The sequence below is a fragment of the Panthera onca genome, chromosome B4, assembly GCF_046562875.1.
Source record: "Panthera onca isolate mPanOnc1 chromosome B4, mPanOnc1 haplotype 2, whole genome shotgun sequence".
Lineage (NCBI taxonomy): Eukaryota > Metazoa > Chordata > Mammalia > Carnivora > Felidae > Panthera > Panthera onca.
In genome coordinates this window covers 17,929,984-17,950,334 of record NC_138345.1, presented here as the reverse complement: position 1 = coordinate 17,950,334, position 20,351 = coordinate 17,929,984, and the positions used below count along the sequence as shown (strand labels likewise).

Sequence of the window (20,351 nt, the reverse complement as noted above, 5' to 3'; positions counted from 1 at the left end):
AACCATAGGCATTCAACCGAACATGATAACAAGATGTATCTCAAAATAGTTTAATTTTGCATTTTATAGTAATATAAAGTTTGCTACTAGGATATAAGAGAGATTAAAGGTGACTATGAGTGAAGCAAAGCCCACAAAGTGGTACAAAGTCCTTCACATGGTAGACACCACATCATCAAGTATCCCATTCAAAGGAGTGCCAGCAAAATACTCTTGTGAGAACTTTAGGCATTATATTTAAGCTTCCCTATTTAAATATAAGAAGAAATCATTGTGGTATTTGCTGCATGTATTTTATTAGGCAGGCATTTCTGATTATAGGAGAACCCTAAATTATAAAGTTAACTCAAGTTTCAGATAAAACATGGACGATGCAGTCATTAGCCATTCAGATGTAAGAGCCCTTTGGTATTGTGGTCAGGCATTTTCCATCAGTGCAAGGCACTTCAGCAAACTTCGTGTGTGATAAAACAGCAATGGCCTCTAGAGTGTGTTTTTAAAGTGAGTTTTCTCAGAATTCTAACTAGATTCTAGAAATGAACAGACACACGCATACACACACACACACACACACACAATCAGCCATACACACGCATACACACACACACACATGCATGCACGCTCATCTCCTTTTTTGCTGCCGTTTTAACTTGCCAAAGAATAAAGGTATATGAACCGAGTCTTATTAATATTAATATATACTTTGTTAGTTTGCTCCCTGAACACTGTCACTTTGTTATACTAAATTAAAGCCCTGACAGAAACATCCAATTAATCCTCACTAAGAAAATGCGTTATTGTGTCATCGTTAATAAGCGGTTCAATGTAATCACACCTTGATCATGCTCCTGAGTGGGTTCAGTCCTTTGCATGGCGTGCTTAGAACCAAACTGTCTAATATTAGTTCCCTTAATGATCGTTCATACAGGAGTTAAAATGGATAGTCACTCTCCTTTCGGATGTACAAATAATCTATTTTCTTTTACTGAGAAGGCTAGGGAAGGAGATGCCTAAACAGAAAGGAGAAATTCATGAGTCTTAGACTAACTGTTATCATAAGAGGAGACTCTGGGATTCAGTCATAACCACAGGGTATGATGTTGAGCTCAAAGCTAGTTCCCATGCCCCGCTTATCAAACCCCGCCGAGCATTTGAACCACAAGTGGAAGCTCCCCGTGATGAAAGGAAGCTTCCTCTGGCCAAGTTAGCAGAGCTATGATAAAGTCCCTTTGGCCATGTGCTGCCTGTAGGAAGCCTCGCTAAGCTCAGAGGCATCACAGATGAATACCCTACCTTAATGAGAATCTGAATGGACCCTGTAGCTTTTGCAGATATGAAATACCAGAAGCTTATGGTGCAGGCAGCACTGGATTCCTTCCACACAGCACTCTTGAGGTGTGCTTCTTCGCCCTGAAGGCCCACCGGAGTAGCCTCCAGATACAAGAAGTGCCCTAGGAACAAGGATAGCATTCACATAGGACAGAAATAACAACGAGGGGATCATTTTAGCTTTTCCATCTTAGTTAGGGTTTTTAATTATATTTCATATGATATGAGGTGCCAAAGGCATTTCCATTTGAAACAGAAACAAAATCTAATAGCCTTGCTTCTAGCTCGCTGACAGAACAATTTCCAACTGTCTGTGCTTTTAGCAAAGGACTTCACAGTATGCAAATTAACCGATCTGACAGGATATTTGTGCCGCTGAATCAACAAGATAGTTAGAGAAATCATATAATGGACTCCTCCAACTATCGAGTTCTTGTAAAACAATGGGAAGATACTACCTATGAAATATAAATAAAGGAATATGATGTACTTTTCAAAACTTCACTCATCTATTGAGTATATAAATAAAATGTTGAGAATTTTAATATGTAACATGAAAGGTACATTATACTTATGTATATAATACTCAAAACATTTTACATATGTAGAGCTGAGTGTTTGCATGGGACTCAGACCTTCCTTTCTCTGTTGTGGTTATTTTGGCTTAGATGGCTTTGTTTTATCAGAGGCCTGTGGAATTTCCACCCTTAGATACCTCTTCTCTTATTCTGTAGCATCCAGGAATTCAGGGTCCTTTCTTCATTCTGCTAACGTCCTCTGTCCTTTGACCAATGAGTCTGAGACTTGACCTCATCTACTTACTGCAAAAATGAGGCACTCCCAACACTTCTGACATATGTGATCTTACGGTTACATCTGCATGGCACTTCTAGTTTTCAAATTGCTTTCCCTCCATACATGTCATCTCGCTTCTGTAATCCCTGTTTGGTACACAGGGAAAACTTTATTCTCTCCCTATGCAGATGGGAGTTTTGAAAATCTGAAGAGCTACATGATGTGCTAATGATCAAAGAAGTGGCAGAATTCAGCGATACTAATTATAAGCACGTGTCATTGAGGAAAGGTGCCTCTATCGATATTACCATGTATCTACAATGATCAGAGTCATATTAAAATGTGGTTGCTCCCCGTTATATGTTGAATTGTGTCCCCCCGAAGATGGTGAAGTCCTAATTCCAGTTTCTGTGAATGTGACCTTGTTTGGATATAGGGCCTTTGTGGATGACCAAATTAAAATGAAGTCATCAGGGGGGCCCTAGTCCACACTAAGATTGTGTTGTAATGAAAGGGTAAATTTGGACATAAGAGGCAGACATGCATAGAGGGAAGGCAGTGTGAAGACACAGGATAACATCATCTACAAGCCAAGTAATGTCCAAGACTACCAGAAGCTAGGAGAGACGCATGGTACAGGTGATTCTCTCTCTCAGCCCTCAAAAGAAACCAATTCTACTGAGACCTTGATTTCAGACTTCCAGCTTCCAGAAGGGTGAGACAATGTCTATTGTTTCCATTTCTGGTAATTTGTTATAGCAGTCCCAGGAGACAAATATATTTGTGAAATGCCTGACTTGCTGGCCATGGTACTATGGTAGTCTCTCTGGAGCTCTCCAGTTGCTGTTGGGGAAACAATGAGATGCTCACTGTGAATATGATTAGGATTGCTGTAACAGCCTAATAACCTACCATATTTGTTTCCAAGTGTGTGGTCTTTGGGAGGTCGTAGGCTTTGATGAGAGCCAACCCCCAAAACCCAGTCAAAGTTTTCAGCCAGGGAGTTTTGCCAGCCACACCAGCCTTTCTCAAAAGTACAGGAGGTACCACATTCAGCTTCATCAGTATAATCTCCACAGTCATCTACGAAATTACAGCTTTGCTCTGGTTTATAACATTTGCCATTCTGACATTCCCGATAGCCATGAGGGCAGGGACCTAAAAAACAGAAAACAAATGAAGATGAGGAGACACTACTAACACATCAGTGAGGTTAATAGCTAGTAAGAATGGATTTACTTTAACATATAACAAAACATGGTATTCTTAAGAGTTTGAGTTATCTGACCCCCATCTCTTTTCTAATCTCCCTCAGGGTTCTGGCCAATAGATCACTCACAAGGATTATTCAAAATGAAAAAAAAAAAAATCAAGTATCATTTTACTGATCGAGGAAAGTACCCCAAGACTCCTCAAATAGAGCATTTCCTGTAAGCTGAGTTCAAGAATATATATTAGATCTGAAAGCCAAAGTGTGGCTTTCCATTTTTTTAGCCTGAAACAAAATCTTTAGGGTATTAAGAGCTTATGTATTATGGTGTATTTGGAAGTAAATTCCATTACCACCCATGCATTTCAATATTTATCAGAAGCCAAATACTTATATGGTACTTTTTCAGAAGCAGGGGTATGAATATATAAATAATATTCAACTTTCTAACAGATTTTTTTCTCCAAAATGCATATATACCTGTCAATTGTTTCGATTTTTAGAAGCAATTTCCCTACAAAGCAATGTCAACAATAAAGACTTTTTTTTCCAGAAAGCTTAAAATAAAAAGCAATGTTTTTGAAGATCTGAGTTTGAACTCTGGTATTGATACTTCCCAGTTATGAGACTTGGATCATACCTATACTTGAAGAGCTTTCTAAAAAGAAAAAAAGAAAAAAAAGGACAGTAAAACCTACAGAAGGTAAACTAACTAAAGAGACTATTGTTTATATCCCCAGTACCTGGAACAGTGCCTGGCCATGAGTAGAGGATCAGAAAATATTAGTCAAATAAATGAATGTGTGAAATACAGGGCTCTGGAAACAGCAAAGTAGTTCAATATACACATTAAAGGTATTGTTATTATCCTGCTCCAGTATTACAACAGAGCATAAGCACCAGTGTCCCAATATTTCAGTAGGAAAGGTTGGTCAAAGATCCAACTTGGGATATCCACTTCCCAACTGCTCTATGACACTATGGCATCAGAAATTTTCTTCCTTCCTGTCCCCCCCACCGTCTAGGGAGAGAAGCTGATAATGCCTCCCTACTTCACTTCTACATGGTAGCTTCCAGAGCCTGGTGTTGTCTGGTGGTTGACAGACCACCTGGTCTGTCTAATCCACTGGTGTGGATTAGAGCTGGGAGGTGACTCAGGGATTTATTCGAAGGTGTTCTGGGAGCTGGAAACTCCTGCTGATAAAATCTCATAAAGAAGATTTTATGTCCTAGATCAGTCTCACATTTTAGAAAATAGACGGCTAAGAGGGAAGAAGTGGGAGGAGATGGTGGGATGCCATGTAGAAACCGCTAGGGAGAAGAATGGTATTCCAAAGGCTTCTAGCCATTTTGTGTGCTAAGCTGTTTCTGGGTTGTTTCTTAAAAAATTGCCTAATTAAATGCCCTTTACACCTGCAAAGCCTTTGAAAATAACTTTCAACCATGCATTCTGCCTTTAACAAAACTTTTTTGTCTGGGTTAATTGCTAACATTTTCCTTTCTTGCAGTGTGGGATTAAGCTATTTTTATTTAGGCTCCCAACTCAGTTTTAGCAGACTGGGGGTAAGCAAAAGACCTTTAATGTTTCAATCACAGAACTTGACTCAGAATCATAACATTAAAGCATTTTTGAGCTACACAGAAATGGATATCACTTACATTAACTCTCATTTATAGATGAAAAATAAATGAAGATTATAGATGTTAAATGGCTTGATGATTTTTCAAGAGCAGAGGTACAATTTGGACACAGGTCTATTGTCTTCTGATCTATTTTTTAAATCTATTGACTTGAAAAGAAGAGCAATGATACAAGTCAACTATCACAAGACAAGCCCACCAAGGAACAAAAGTGGTGGTGTTGACTACCAGATGCATTATTTCTCAGGGGACCGTTGAGACTCTGCAAAATTACTAGATCATTTAGTTTTACACAAGTTGGCATTTTTATTGATTCTGTCAATTCCAACTTGTTTGGGGAGTAAAAGCAAAACTGGTTTCTAAGATTATTTTCTTCAAAGGGACCAAATCAAGCTAAAATTTAATTCTTTCAAGACAAACAAGAAAATATTTTGAACATGTTTCAAAATGGAAACACACCATAGACCCCAATATATTACACAATCAATATAGAATCATAAAAATTAAGATTGTTTTTTACATTTCTAAAACATAAATAGCTACACAATTTAAAAAAAACACAATAATTCAAATATTACACAAGATAAATTTTGAACAGAAAGCCCTTTTCACTGCTATCATGTGTTCTACCCATAAAATATTTTTTTTGCTAAATATCAAGGAAAATTATCAGTGAATGTTATTTACTTATTTCCAAATTATTTTCCATGCCTGTTGTTTTGTTCAAAGAAACCAGCTACTTACAGGTAGAGTGTATATCTTTAAGTGATTGTGATATGAAAGCTTTTATGCAATTGTATAACTTTGATTTTTAGTAAAAATATATTCTTATTTCAATTAGGCAGAGACCTTCTTAGTGGGCACTTTCTTTCTATAAAAAAGAACAAATTATAAAAGCCAAAAACCTACAATGTAAATAAATCTTAAAGACATCTGAAGCTTAACGATGTTAACTGAAAACTCTGATTCTTCCCCTCCAAACTTTTCCAGCCAACAGATTTCCTCAACTGGGTTTATGGCAATTCTATAACTACAGTTACTACAAATCTTCTAAGGGGCTCTGTGTAGTAGTGTAGTAGAGTCTGATTCTACTTTTTGATGTTTGACGTCATTGCTGAAACACAGTAAGGTAGTCCCAGTGCTCCCCCTATTGGCAGGAGGTTCAAATCATTACATGCCCTTACCTGTGCACAGAAATTCTCACCCCAGTCCCATCAACCACAATGAAACTCTACGCCAGTTTTCCTTTCTCACTCTCTAAAACTACTTTTAGACATGCTTTGAAGCTACTCTAATGTCCCAGGAAGCCTAATTATGTAATAGACATTTTCAATCCTCTTAGTATTGTCAGTCTTAACATCTGAACCCAATTTCATTATCAATTTTCTTTAAGTGATTTTATTTATTTTTGAGAGAGAGTGAGAGAGAGAGAGAGAGAGCGAGCATGAGTAGGGGAAGGGGAGAGAGAGAGGGAGACACAGAATGGGAACTAGGCTCCAGGCTCTGAGCTGTCTGCACAGACCCCAACTCTGGGCTCAAACTCACATGAACCATGAGATCAAGATGTGAGCTGAAGTCAGAGGCTCAACTGACTGAGCCACCCAGGCACCCCTACATCTGCACCAAATTTTGAATGGAGGTCCACCTTGTAACTGAGGATGGGCCCAAGTTTTATACACATACATAGCATATGAGTTATGCTATATATATGTTTGTGTGTGTGTGTGTATATATATATATAGCTTATATATATATAGTTTATATATATATATAACTCATATATACGTGTGTGCATATATATATACACACATATATATACATAATTTTTAATATTATAACTCATATGCAATCTTCCTTCACAATTACTGTTTTGGTCCAAGCAACCAACATTTTATGTGAGTTTATTACAATTCTTTCCCTTCTGATCTTTGTGTCCTATCCGTGACCCTTAAGGTCCATTAAATAAAAAAGAACCATGTGATATTTTAACATAATTGAATATCACTCCTCTGTCCCAAACTCTATTTAATTAATATTCCCCACTAAAAGGAACCAGGTCTCCTTGGGAAAATGATCTATTTGGAGCTAAGAGCAAAAATTTTCAAGATGAGCCTAGATATTCTTTGTCACAGAAAATAACAAAGTACTCAAATATTACAGCATTATGATGAAAGGTTTAAGGAGCCAGCTTTTAGAGAAACTTACTGGCCAAATCAGAGACAAATTGAGTATCAAAGTAAGTAATAAGACCTGCTCCCAGCATATACACAGTAAGAAACAGTAATAAAGTATGAAATTATCCTTCGGCAATAAACAACTAGAAACCAGGGCAAAACATATAAAACAAGTATTTTCAAACATCGGACATCAGGAAACACAGGATGGTGATCCCTTAGAAAAATGAAAAAAAGACACATCCTATGATCACCCCTAGATTTCTGCATGGAAGCATGTTCTAGATTGTAACTCTCAAGGGTCAGCCCATCAGAAAATGGAGTAACACTGAGTTGAGGAGATACAGTCTGGGACAGCTAAAATTTTCAATGTTCGGTTGTGGGAGGAAAGGGAGCTATATAGAAAAGGAGATCAAGAGACGCTTAAGTCTTTGTCTGAATTCTAGCTTTTATATTTGTAGGATAAAATCCAAAAATAGAGACAGAGAACAACTAAGAGAATAATAACTAGGAGCTATAAACTGAAAAAAATTACCAGAGTCCACAAAGGGTTACATAGCTTTGAGTTTCTACCCGCCAGAATGAGTGGAGTCGTTGGTGAATACACAGAGCATTCAGTATGAATTCCAGAAGGGTACATTTTAGTATGGGGCAAAGTAACTCTTGAAGGAAATAGACTCTAGACTATGCACTGGATTGGCAACCTACAGTCTTGGGACCAAATCTGGCCTACCACCTGTTTAAGTAAATAATGTTTTATTGGGACTTAGCCATGCCCGCTTGTTTACACATTATCTATGGTTACTTTCACACTAAAATGGCAGTTAAGTAGTTGCAATCAAGACCATATGGCCTGCACAGCTGAACATATTCACTCTCTGAACATATTCTTTTAACCTCAACTTGTTTTTACAGTAGATTACTTTAAAAAGAGGACTTAAGTTTCCTGAGTTAAAAAAAATACAGAAAAAAAATTTGTGAAGAGGAAACGGATAAAGAGGTACAAACTTCCAGTTATTACTTTTTAGGTCTTTTTTAATGTTTATTTATTTTTGAGAGAGAGAGAGCAGGGGAGGAGCAGAGTGAGAAGGAGACAGAGAAGCCGAAGCAGGCTCTGCACTGACAGCACAGAGCTCAATACGGGGCTCGAACTCACGAACCATGACATCATGATCTGAGCTGAAGACGGATGTTTAACTGGCTGAACCACCCAGGTGCCCCCAAACTTCCAGTTATAAAATAAATAAGTCACAGGGATGAAAAGTACAACATTGGAAATATAATCAATAATATTGTAATAAAGTTATATGATGAGAGATGGTAACTGTTATTGTGGCGAACATTTTGTAATGTATATTAATTACACTTTTATGCATTTTGTAATGTATAAATCACTGTGTTGCACAACTGAAACTAATATCGTATTGTGTGTTTATACTTCAAAAAAATTAAAATTAAAAAAAATGCTGACTTCTGTTCTAAACCTGTCTTTAAAAAAATTTTTAAATAAATCACAAAGGACCCAAACAGTACTTAAGTACCTCTAAAACAAAGTTCAATTATTTTTAAAGGAATATACAAAGTCTTAACACTCAGCAACGGAGAATTCACAATTCCAGCATCAAATTAGAGATTACTAGGCTGTGAAGCAGGGAAATGTGATCAATAACCAGGAAAAAAATTAGTCAATAAAAGTAAATATAGATACAAAGAAGATGATGGAATTATCAGGCAAAGAAAGCAAAGCATAAATGTGCTCAATACATAAATCTAACAATAATACAAAATCTACAGAAAGCTCTTGTAATAACAAATAATTTTAGCAAGATTATATGTCATCAATATACAAAATCAATCACACTTCTGTATGCTAGAAGTAAACAACCAGAATCTGAAATTTTTAAAAAGTCCTTTAAAAGAGCATTTTAAAACATGAAATTATAGGGATAAATTTAAAAAAATAGATAGCTGGCCTTTACATTGACAACTACAAAATATTGATAGGAAAGAGACCCTAATTACATGGACATATATATCAGGTTTATGGATCATAAACCTTAATATTGTTAAGAACTCACATCTCCTCAAATTTATCTATAATTTCAATATAACCTCTATCAAAACTTCAGTAGGATTTTGTAGAAATTAACAAAATGATTCTAAAATATATACAAAAAGGTAAAGCACCTAGATTAGCTACGAAGTTAGCAAATATACAACACATGATTTCAATAAATACTATAAAGCTATAATAATTAACACTGTGTAGTACTGATTTATGTATAGACAAAGCGACCAGTGAATCAGGATATATCATTCAGAAATGGATTCAGAAATATATGATCAGGGCACCTGGGTGGCTCAGTCGGTTAAGCATCTGACTCTTGGTTTTGGCTCAGGTCATGACCTCACAGTTTCAGGAGTTCAAGCCCTGCGTCAGTCTCTTCGCTGATGGTGTGGAGACTGCTTGGGATTCTCTCTCTCTCTCTCTCTCTCTCTCTTTCTCTCTCTCTCTCACTCTCACTCTCACTCTCACTCTCTCTACTTCTCCCCCACTCATGCTGTCCTTGTGTCTCTCAAAATAAATAAACTTAAAATAAATTAAAAGGAGAAACACGATTAATGGATTCTCAAGGAAAGGTGACAAATTAATGTAGTATTTTCACCAAAAAGGAATGAACTGAAATTAGATATAAGGAGAAATCAACAAACACCAACTGAGGGATACTCTGCAAAATAAAAGGTGTATACTTTTCAAACATGTCAATGTCAAAGAAGACAACGAAAGGCTTAATAGTTGCTGTATATTAAAGAAATATAAAGATAATTAAAACCTAAAAGCAGTGTATGATTCTTGAAGAGATCCTGAACCAGGCAAAAGACAAAAATTACATAAAGGACATTTTGAGGGAAATTTGTAAATTATGAATGAAGCCTATAAATTGAATAATAACACTTATCAATGTTAATTGATTATACATGTAAGTGAACGTCCTCTATTTTAGGAAAGAGACAATGAATTATTTAGAAGTAAAACGGCATGATGATATCTGCAACTTGCTCTGAGATGACTGGAAAGAAAGTAAGATTATATATAAAATAAAAGGGCAAACTGATAATAATCTGCAAATCTGTATGAAATATAAGTTCTGTATAGTTGTTGTAATATTTCCATGAATTGGAAACTATCCCCAAATTTTCTAAAAATATAAAAGTTAAAAAGTTAAAAAAATAAAACCTTCCAGTGTCATCCCATCTCAATCAGAGTAAAAGCCAAAGTTCTTAAAATGGCCCACAAGGACTCCATAATCTTGACCCCATTCTCTCTTAATTGTCTTCCAGCCAAAGACTACTAGGCACACTGTAGTTGAATAAAGTTGGGTTTATCATTTGTTGCAGTGATGGAGAAAAAACACCATGGGGAACCATGGGGCCGTTCAGTGAGAGGGCATGAAAAATGATTTATGGGATTAGGGCTTTGGTTAGGTTGCTTTGGGGAAGGGTCGAAGGAAATGGAGTTTTGATCCAGATTAGGTGCTATCAGGAAGCAAAATAATTATGTGATTGGATACCTTAAAGATTCTTACCTAACAAAGGGAAGACTAGAATAGGCTAAAGTTGTAATTGGTTGGAAACACTCCTATGAGTCAAGACACAGGGATGTTTGGTCATTTCTGTGGCTGGGACAGTGTTTGTGTATCATCTGTGCTCAGTCACAATTACAAAAGTGATCTTGTTTTTACTGTGATCCATGGTTCCAGAGTGGCTTTGTCCGACGTTGATGCTCTGTGAAATTGTTTATGTTCAACAGGAGAACCACCAGCTCATAGCAACACTGAAGCCTAAATGATACAGTAGTAGGCCGGGTCCCAGATTCCAGGAGCTGCTTTTCTTGCTCTCACTTTGTAATTCTACTTATGTAGCAAGAGAGTTCTGTGGAGCAGCCAACCCTTCTAAGGGATATAAGGATAGAATATAAAACTCTTATGGTGCTTTTTTTTTTTTTTTTTTTTTTTTTTTTGTGGCAGGTTAAAAAAAAAAAAAAAGGTAGACCAGTTGCTTTGAGAGATCCTGAACCATTTGAAAGGCCTTCATATTTGCTATTTTTTAAGCCCCTATATATTTCCCCTTAGTAGTTTGCAGCAAAAACCTGAAAATGTGAAGGTGCTATCGCATTTTCTTTAACGTTAGCACAAAAGGAGGTAATATGTGGAAAGAAATTCCATAAAATATAATCCTAGCCATTAGGAATGGACAAAGAAAACAGGGAGAGGAATTGTGATCTACATTAAGAAAACAAGAAAAACATAGAAGGAAGTCTAGGCAGAAAAGAAGCCCCTAAGCTTTGAGGAGAAAGGTCTACCACAGTTCCAACTGGCTTACTACTGCAATGTGGCTGAGGCTCTCGTTCAGAGGACAGCGGATTCTGTTTCTATGTTTCCTAGGCAATGTTCACTAGCCCTGGGCTCAGCCCTTGACTGAAAACAAACTGCAAATTGGCTCAAATACTGTTCCTTCAGTTTCCATCTTCATTCCAAAAGGTTCCAAGTCAAATATTCAAAGGACACTTTCTACAGTCTTGATCAGCATGGCAAAAATTTACACTACACTGCCACTCCTGTCATTCAAAAAGGTATTTCCAGAAACAATGGTTTATTCCTCAGTTTTTTAATTACCCAGTTTTAACAGTTAACAGTTAAGAAATGTTATGCTAACATTGCATGCTAACATTCAACTAGTTCTAACTCTCTGCTGTAAAAGCACTAAAACAAGAAATCCAAAGGTCTATTTAAAAAAAAAAAATCTATATTCTTTCATGATTCTGACTTGGAGGAAATTTCGGATGTTTTGGTGGTGAACAATTTGCGTACCTGGGTTTCTAGTGTATCATATTTAAGAATGTAAGGTAATGAGTTTGAGCATTAAAAATAATTATTTTTTGAAGTTTCAAATTCAACTACCAGGGATAACATGAAGACAGTCGAGTGAATTCTTTCTCCAGTGATTATGATAATCTTTTATTGTTTTTCAATATACCTGATAGACGCTTTGAATATTTAAAGAGAAATGGTTATGTCTCTAAGTACATTTCAAATGGAGCTGCTACCATGAGGCGGAACTAGAGTTAGAAGTCTGAGATAGGGATGAATCTCAAGATCAAAACACTTCAGGAAAATTATATTTTGTACATTTATGCAGTCAACTTTGTCAATCTTTCCTTTTATGTTTTTTGACAATCCAATAGTAAATGAAATTCTCTCATATTTTTTCTAGTACTTGTGATTACTGTATAATTTCATTTTTTCTTTAAATATTTTAAACTCTTGAGACAAATGAAATTTACTTGGTATATAGAATAACTGACAATATTTTTAAAGTGAGAGAGAGGAATACATACACACCCACAAGATACACACATGCTGGTGTATTTAGTGGATGTTTCTGGAAAGATACATAGGAAATAAGTGGTTCCACTGGAAACAACATAAAAATGGAAGTCAGAAGAAAAAATTTTTTTAATCTAGCCCATCTTTGACAATACTATGTGTGTGTATTTAATTAAACGTTTGTTTTATTTAAAAACAACATGCCAGGGTCTCTACCTACGGTAAGGAAGGATTCAAGTAGTAGAGTTACATTTGGGGAATTCAAACCAGGCTGAAGCTCCTTTGATGAGTATTAACCTGGACTGAGGGACAAGAATGTTGACAGTTTTCTGGAAACCATGATTTATGCCAAGTGGAAGCCTGCACGCTCTCCACTCCAGGGGGGCCGTGGAGGAAATAGCGAAATTAAGGAAGAACCAAATTCCAGTTTAGAAAAGTAGATATAAGGAATGAAATACTCTATGAAATATCTAAGATCTGTACTAAATTGATAGTGGAGTATGAACTGCAACAGGTAGAAGAGAGAAGGGAGGTAGTGGTAAAATAATTCAGGAGAAATTGGGTTAGTCATTCTCAATCCCTGCTTCTCCTTCGTTTCCCATATTCATTCAATCACTAACACCATCCTATTTTACTTCATAAATATTTCCTGAATCACGCATTTCTCAAGAGAGAAACTCATGTCTCTCCTTGACTATTGAAATGGCTTCCTAATTGATTGCTCTGCATCCACTTTAGTCTTCCTGAAATTCATATCCTACATTGTAAACAGAGTAGTTTTCAAAATGCAAATTGGATCACTATGCTGCTTGAAAGTCGTTAAATGGCTTCCTACCAGAGTTAAGATAAAGATCAAATGTGTTAATGGGCTAATGGACACAGATTCAACTCAGAGTCTGTGTGCTACTCATGTTTGCAGCCTCATCTCCTGTCATGGTACCCCTCACCTCCCCACAACAAAAACCTACTAACCTTCTTATAGCTCCTCCAACCATAGATACCTTACATATGCTGGGCCACCTGCCTCTAGAAATCTCTCCTTGAAAATCTTGCAGATTTCAGCTCAATAGCTACTTTCTGCAAAAATCTTGACTGGTCAACACCGTCCATTACAGTCTCTCACCATACCAGGTAACTCTTCTTTACACAACTTTTGTAACATTCAGCATCATACTTGTCTACATGGTTATGGGCATAATGACTATCCCCTCTGCTAGTCCACAGGGCCCATGGGAGATAGAAACTACCATGTACTTAGAAAGCGTGCACTATACATTCTCCTGGGTAAACAAAGAAATGAATGAAGGAACAAATGAATGAATGAACTGAAGAAAGCAAGGAGGAGGCGCATGTATCAGTGAGTGAATGAGAGACTCCCAGGAGACGGCTCACTAGAAGATAAGTCGCCATTTTGGTTTTTGGACAAAAATGCCAGGGATGGAGCTGTGTCTGGATTGCTGAACTTTGAGATGTCAAGAATGAAGGTATTAGAGAAAGAGAATCAACCACCTCTGACTTATTTACTGTGATGAAATTGACCAACATTTCTGGGTTTCTTTCTTCTGTTTTAGATAGTAACAGCAGCTATTCCATTTGTTCAAAATATGCGTTTCTAACACTTTCAGCAAAGACTTCCCTATTATGTCTGTAGACAGAATTCTACAGTCACAATCCCAATTTAATAATACCTTTGTATAATTTGATCTATAACAAAGCAATTTCCATTTTTAAACCTTGCCGACCTGGTGAAAACAAATTCTATGTAATGTAACCAAGACAATTATCTAATTCAAAGCGGAAAATAAAAGAAAACAAGTCACCTAAGCTAAATTCTGTTCAAAGGAGGCGAAACAAATGCATGGTATTTGTATGCCTACATACCACTCCAGTATGTTCACAATTAACTGTGATAAATTATATTTGAATTTGATTCAAGGTATATATTTTTTACTTTGTATTCATCATTCATAATGAATAGAGCACAGACTTCTTTTAAACAGGATTAGGAGGGCTCTTTTTCCTTAAAACGTACTATCAAAAATAGAGTAAGAGTGTTCTCCAGTATTTGTGTGTGTGTATGTGTGTATACACACACATTATTTATGGGTGTGTGTTACATAATTCACACATATTACATACAAATGTGTATGTTGTGCATGCGTGTGAGTATTACATACATGAATTCGCACATGTATAAATGATGTCGGTAAAATCACCGCAGAGCAATGGAAAAGTGGCTGAAAACTACTTTTTCATGATGATAATCACCTCCTACACGCTACGCTTTTCGCTGGGTACTTTATGAATATTATCTCTAATCCTTATAACAACATTGTAAGAAATGTTAATTACCTCAACAAATTTTTTTTAAGTTTTCAGATTCCAGTTAACATACGGCAGAATGTTAGTTTCAGGTGTACAATATCATGACTCAACCCTTCCATACAACACCTGGTACCCGTTACAACAAGTGTACTCCTTCCTCCCCATCACCTGTTTCACCCACCTTCCCTCCGGTAACCATCAGTTCATTCTCTATAGTTAAGAGTCTCTTTCTTGGTTTGTCTCTCCCTCTTTTTTTCCTCCTTTTTTTCCCTTAAATTCCACAAGAAAGTGAAATCATATGATTTTTGTTTTTCTCTGACTTATTTCACTTAGCATTATATTCTCTAGCTCCATCCATGTCATTGCAAATACAAGATTTCATTTTTTATGGCTGAATAATATTCCTTTGTGTGTGTGTGTGTGTGTGTGTGTGTGTGTATTATATACATTATTATATATATTATTATATACATATATACATACATTGTATATATATATTTACACATACTACATCTTCCTAATCCATTTATCAGTTGATGGACACTTGGGCTATTTCCACAATTTTAGTACCTCTGTTTTCAAAAATGGCAATTAAGGATAAGAAGGCTTAAGTGTCAGGGAGCCTGGGTGACTCAGTAGGGTGAGGATCCAACTTCGACTCAGGTCATGATCTCAGGTTGGTGAGGTCGGTTTGTGAATTCAAGCCCTGCATTGGGCTTTCTGCTGTCAGCGCAGAGCCCGCTTCAGATCCTTTGTCTCTTTCTCTCTCTGCCCCTCCCTTGCTCTCTCTCTCTCTCTCTCTCTCTCTCTCACACACACACACACACACACACACACACACACACACAGTCTCAAAAATAAACATTTAAAAAGTTTTTAAAAATTTTTAAAAAGAAAATTCAAGTGCAGTTTCCAAGATTATATCTAGTATGCCTGACTCCAAATTCCCTAACTTAATTAAAATTTATCAAACATGTACAAAATAAATAATAAAATATCAATAATAGCCAATAACATAATAATCAAGTATTTAATTCTGTCTGGCCCTGTCGTAGGTGTTTGCTATATATTATGTCATGTAATTATCAAAATCACCTTATGAAGGGGATACCACTGGTACAAAGAACATCTATCATGGCGTTGTGCTAGGGCTGGACAATTTATCTCACTTTATCAGTCATCTAATCTGATTAAGCCACTCCAAACCAATATGCTCCAGGGAAGGGCTAACAGCCCTAGTGTCACATATCCATTTGAACTGGGAATTCACACACTATGCCCCTGTTTTGGTTGCTGTGCCCACTCGTGACTCTCAGAATAATGCAAAGACTATGATTTTTCCATTCCTTTATGTGGTAAGGAGAAGGGAAAGAATATATGAACCCTTTGTTTAACACTGAATGGGTAGCAACTATCATGAACATGGGAACCTTGAGTACACTGAATTCAGGTTTGCTGGAGAATCTTTCAACAAAGTGTGAGAAAAAACAGGTTGAGGAGTCAACATGTTAGAATCACCAAAGATTTCATCTGGCCAACTCCAGCCTCTTGTATCAAGCAAGTCTTTTAGTGTCTTAAATCCAGATGAGTTGGTACACATGTCAAATAATGAATAAACATGATTTCAGAGATTAGCATAGATATGTTTTAATATTTTGTTTCTTTTCCATAAGAACTGAAGTGATCAAATGGGTAAATTAATTGAATCACCCCTATATAAGGAGAGACTAGTACAATGAATCTAGATACAAACTTAGAACACAAAAATCATCCTGCAATTATAATAATTAGGATACAAGATCATTCAGAGTAATACAAAGGGAGGCATAAGGAATTATAAAGCTGAGTATCTGTAAGATAAAGTCACACTATTTGCTTAGGAGAAACATAGCACGCCTTGACACTATGCTGCAAAGAAATTTCTCCCATGGATCTTCAATATTGTAAAGTGCATATCAGAAAGAAAAGGAGAAGGAGAAGGAGGAGAGGAAGAAGGAGAAGAGGAAAAAGGAGAAGAAGAAGGCAATGACAACATTAAACCAAGGGAATTAAGCTTTTTAAAGCTTTTGATGAGACCAAAAGTACCACAAGAATTTTCATGTCATTGCTTCACTTATTCCTTTATACAATCAAGAATTAACAACTGTCTCCTTTGTGCTCTGGCATAGGGAGCATAGCGTTGAAGAGGACCGTGTTTGTCCCCATGGTGTTTCTCCTCCAAGGAGAAAGATAATGATGGAACACACACACAGAAGAAGTAACAGTAAATCATGTGTGGGGGGAAGAGGAGGTGGTCCTTTGTAGTCATCTCTAAGGATGTAACATTGGAGTAAAGAACATGAATAAAGTGAAAGCAGAAAGCCATGCACAGTAGGCCAAGAGAATCACAAGTTCAAGGCCTTCTGGTGGGAAAAAGCTTGGAGTTATGGAGGGCTGTCAAGAAGCCCATGTGGCTAGATCCTAATGAGAATGGTTCTAAGTCATGGGAAGAGAGAGAGAGGAGACCAACAGAGGGGCTCCATGGCCATTGTGAGGACTTTGGCTTTACTCTGTGATGGGAGCTACTGGCAATTCTTACTTAGAATAATGGGATAATAAATAGCATAAAAAATTCTAAAAAAAAAAAAAATTGGCTGGCACATGGAAAGTGGACAATAGAGAGTAACATGAATACATAAAAAAGGACAAATTAAGAGGCTATTATAGTAACCCAGTTAGGCAATGAAGTAGATTCACACTAGCAGTATTAAGAGTTATTAAGTAGGCAATGCCTGGAATATAGTAATTATCCAATAAATGTGAGATATTATTATTGTTAGAGTGACTACAGGGTTGATAGTGAAAAGGCATTAAAATTTGAAAATGTTTTGAAGATAAAATCCACAGAAATTGCTGATAGATTGCAGACACACAATCAGAGTGGGAGAAATCAAAAATGGCATAAGAAACTGGGTGAATGATGTAAACTTTTACTCAAGTTGGGGGAGGGGAGAAGTTTGAGGCAGAATAAAGTTCTATTATTATATGTAAAAAGAGAGAGATTAGGATCATACTGGAAAATAATATAAAACACATTTATAGGACATTAACATGTATCATTTTAATTTTTTTTAAGTTTATTTATTTTGAGAGAGAGAGCAGAGGAGGTGCAGAGAGAGACAGAGAGGGAAAGAGAGAATCCCAGGCAGGCTCCAGGCTGTCAGGGCAGAGACCAGCACGGGGCTCGAACTCACAAACCATGAGATCATGACCTGAGCCAAAACCAAGAGTCAGACACTTAACCCACTGAGCCACCCAGGTGGCCCTTAACATATATTATTTTATATTAGTCTCATCTCAATTCCAAGGAGATGTAGAGACCAGGATCCTTTTGTATAGATGAGAAAATGGAGCTGGTAGTAAATATAAATGGCTTCAAACTCTATAAATCAGCCAAGGTATATTATCACAGCTAATTATGCCTTAGCAAATATTGACTATACCACCGTATTCAACTGTAATCTCTGGAGAAGGATAATGCTGAACTTTCCCTGAAATTTGCTGATGAGTAACTATATATATATATATATATATATATATATATATACACACACATATATATATATACACACACACACACATATATATATAATGTATTTATAAAGAGAAAGGGAAATAGTCATAAATTACAAAGAATACATTGAGAAATTAATTGAAGGAGAAAGTAATGAAGGTAATCAAAGGTACCTTCCTTTTAAAGTTTTTAAAAAATATAAAACTTTTACAAATAACAATCAATGTAAAGAAAAGCTATTTTTTGAAAGATTTTTGGCTGCATAATCAAAACACCAAATAATTTTGATGAATATGTACAAATGCCAGATAGTTTCAGCACCACAAATTTCACTTTTGGTATAAGAAGGCTTTGGAGGAAGCACAATAGTTAACTAAGCCTAGCACCAAAAATCACCACACTGAGGTCAATTCACAGAGCTTCAGCAACTCAATGTCTAATCTTAATCAGTTCTTTTAACTTTTCTGTATAAAAATGTTTCCATTACTAAAACAGTTATTACAAATGACCTCACTTACAAAGCTGTTTTGAAGTCTAAGTATATAATTATAAAATATTTTGGGGGGAAAAAACCCCAGATCACAACTTAAATGACTATATCAAAAGAAATTTAGGTGAATATATGTTTTCATTAAAAAACTGAAAATATTCATTAGTAGTCATCACTTTCATGATCATAGCTAAAATTAATTGAATGCCAACCAATACCAGACATTTTGCATATATTATTTCTAATACTCACAACTTTGAAAAGTAAATATTACCTTGATTTTACACCAAAATTAATTAAATTGGACATATTCATATTGTTGGCACATGGGGCAGTTGGGATTTAGACTCAAATGGATCTAACACTGAAATTGTGTTCTTTTTCATTATAGTCCATTGTCTAAAATCCTAGGCCAAACAGAAAAACTAAGAAGTAACAAGACACAAATGGTTACATCTCTGTCCTAACGGAGTTAAAAAATAACACCCGTGTATGCAGTTACAGTAAAGGTTCACTAATAACACAGTTCAATATATGGGGAGAGAACTGAATGACAGTCAACGCCGTAAAAGACCGCTGACACCAGAAGACACAACACTGAGGTCACTGGGGTCACGGCAATGGCTCCACAGAGGCAGCAGATGCTAAACTGCCTTAATAAGAAGACTAGACTTCATGGGAGAAATACAGAGAATAGAAAAAGCCTTTCCAGCAATTGAAAACTGACATGACTAATAAAAACAGGCATGATTCACAGCATACTTGTGGATTAAGAATCAAATCAATCTTGTTTGAGATCCAAACTAATATTTTTATAGCACTTGATAATTTACAAAGCACTTCCGATCTGCGTGCATGTGTAGAAATATATGCACATGTACGTGCATGTACATACACAAGTGTATGATCACACTTATTCTGCATCAGACTTTAAGAGCGACCATGGAGAGAACAAACCAGTCAGTACTGGAGCTGGAATTCAAATTCCATATCCTCTCAGAGACTCCAAAATTCATGTACGGAATTCATGGACATAAAACCATATAGGATTTTTAGTTGTCTGCTTCACGGCCAAAGCATTTCCTCATCCCCGTCCTCACTGGGATTTATTGATTCTCACCCCCTGAGTATATTACTCAAAGCCACTCACAAGCCAGGCCCATCTTTCTGGCATTATTCCAAATCTTTGCCACACCATCTACCTTTCATTCACACTAGGCATCTTTCCATTTCTTTAAATACGCTTTTCTTTAAATGGACTTTGATGTACCTGAGTCCTTGATCTTCTTCCCAGTTTTAGATATATCTTTCTCTATTTAAAGGTTACTTTTAGATCCAAATAAATGAACGTTACCAGTTACCTTATTCTTTAGAGAAAAGAGATAAAGAAAGGAACTGAGTGTGGTAGTCTGAATACAAATACCTGCTCAAATCTCTGCAAATGTGT

At 36.3% G+C, this 20,351-nt stretch overlaps 1 protein-coding gene across 2 annotated transcripts in view; it reads right to left on the bottom strand.

Moving 5' to 3' along the window:
* MALRD1 (MAM and LDL receptor class A domain containing 1) overlaps positions 1 to 20,351 on the bottom strand; it is a 776,428-nt gene that overhangs the window by 329,624 nt on the left and 426,453 nt on the right. For both annotated transcript variants that reach the window (XM_078450377.2, XM_078450378.2), the window contains exons 28-29: positions 3,037 to 3,282; positions 1,294 to 1,451 (exon numbers count right to left, since the gene is read on the bottom strand). In XM_078450377.2, the coding sequence (XP_078306503.2) occupies positions 1,294 to 1,451; positions 3,037 to 3,282 (404 nt within the window). The remainder of the gene's footprint in view (positions 1 to 1,293; positions 1,452 to 3,036; positions 3,283 to 20,351) is intronic.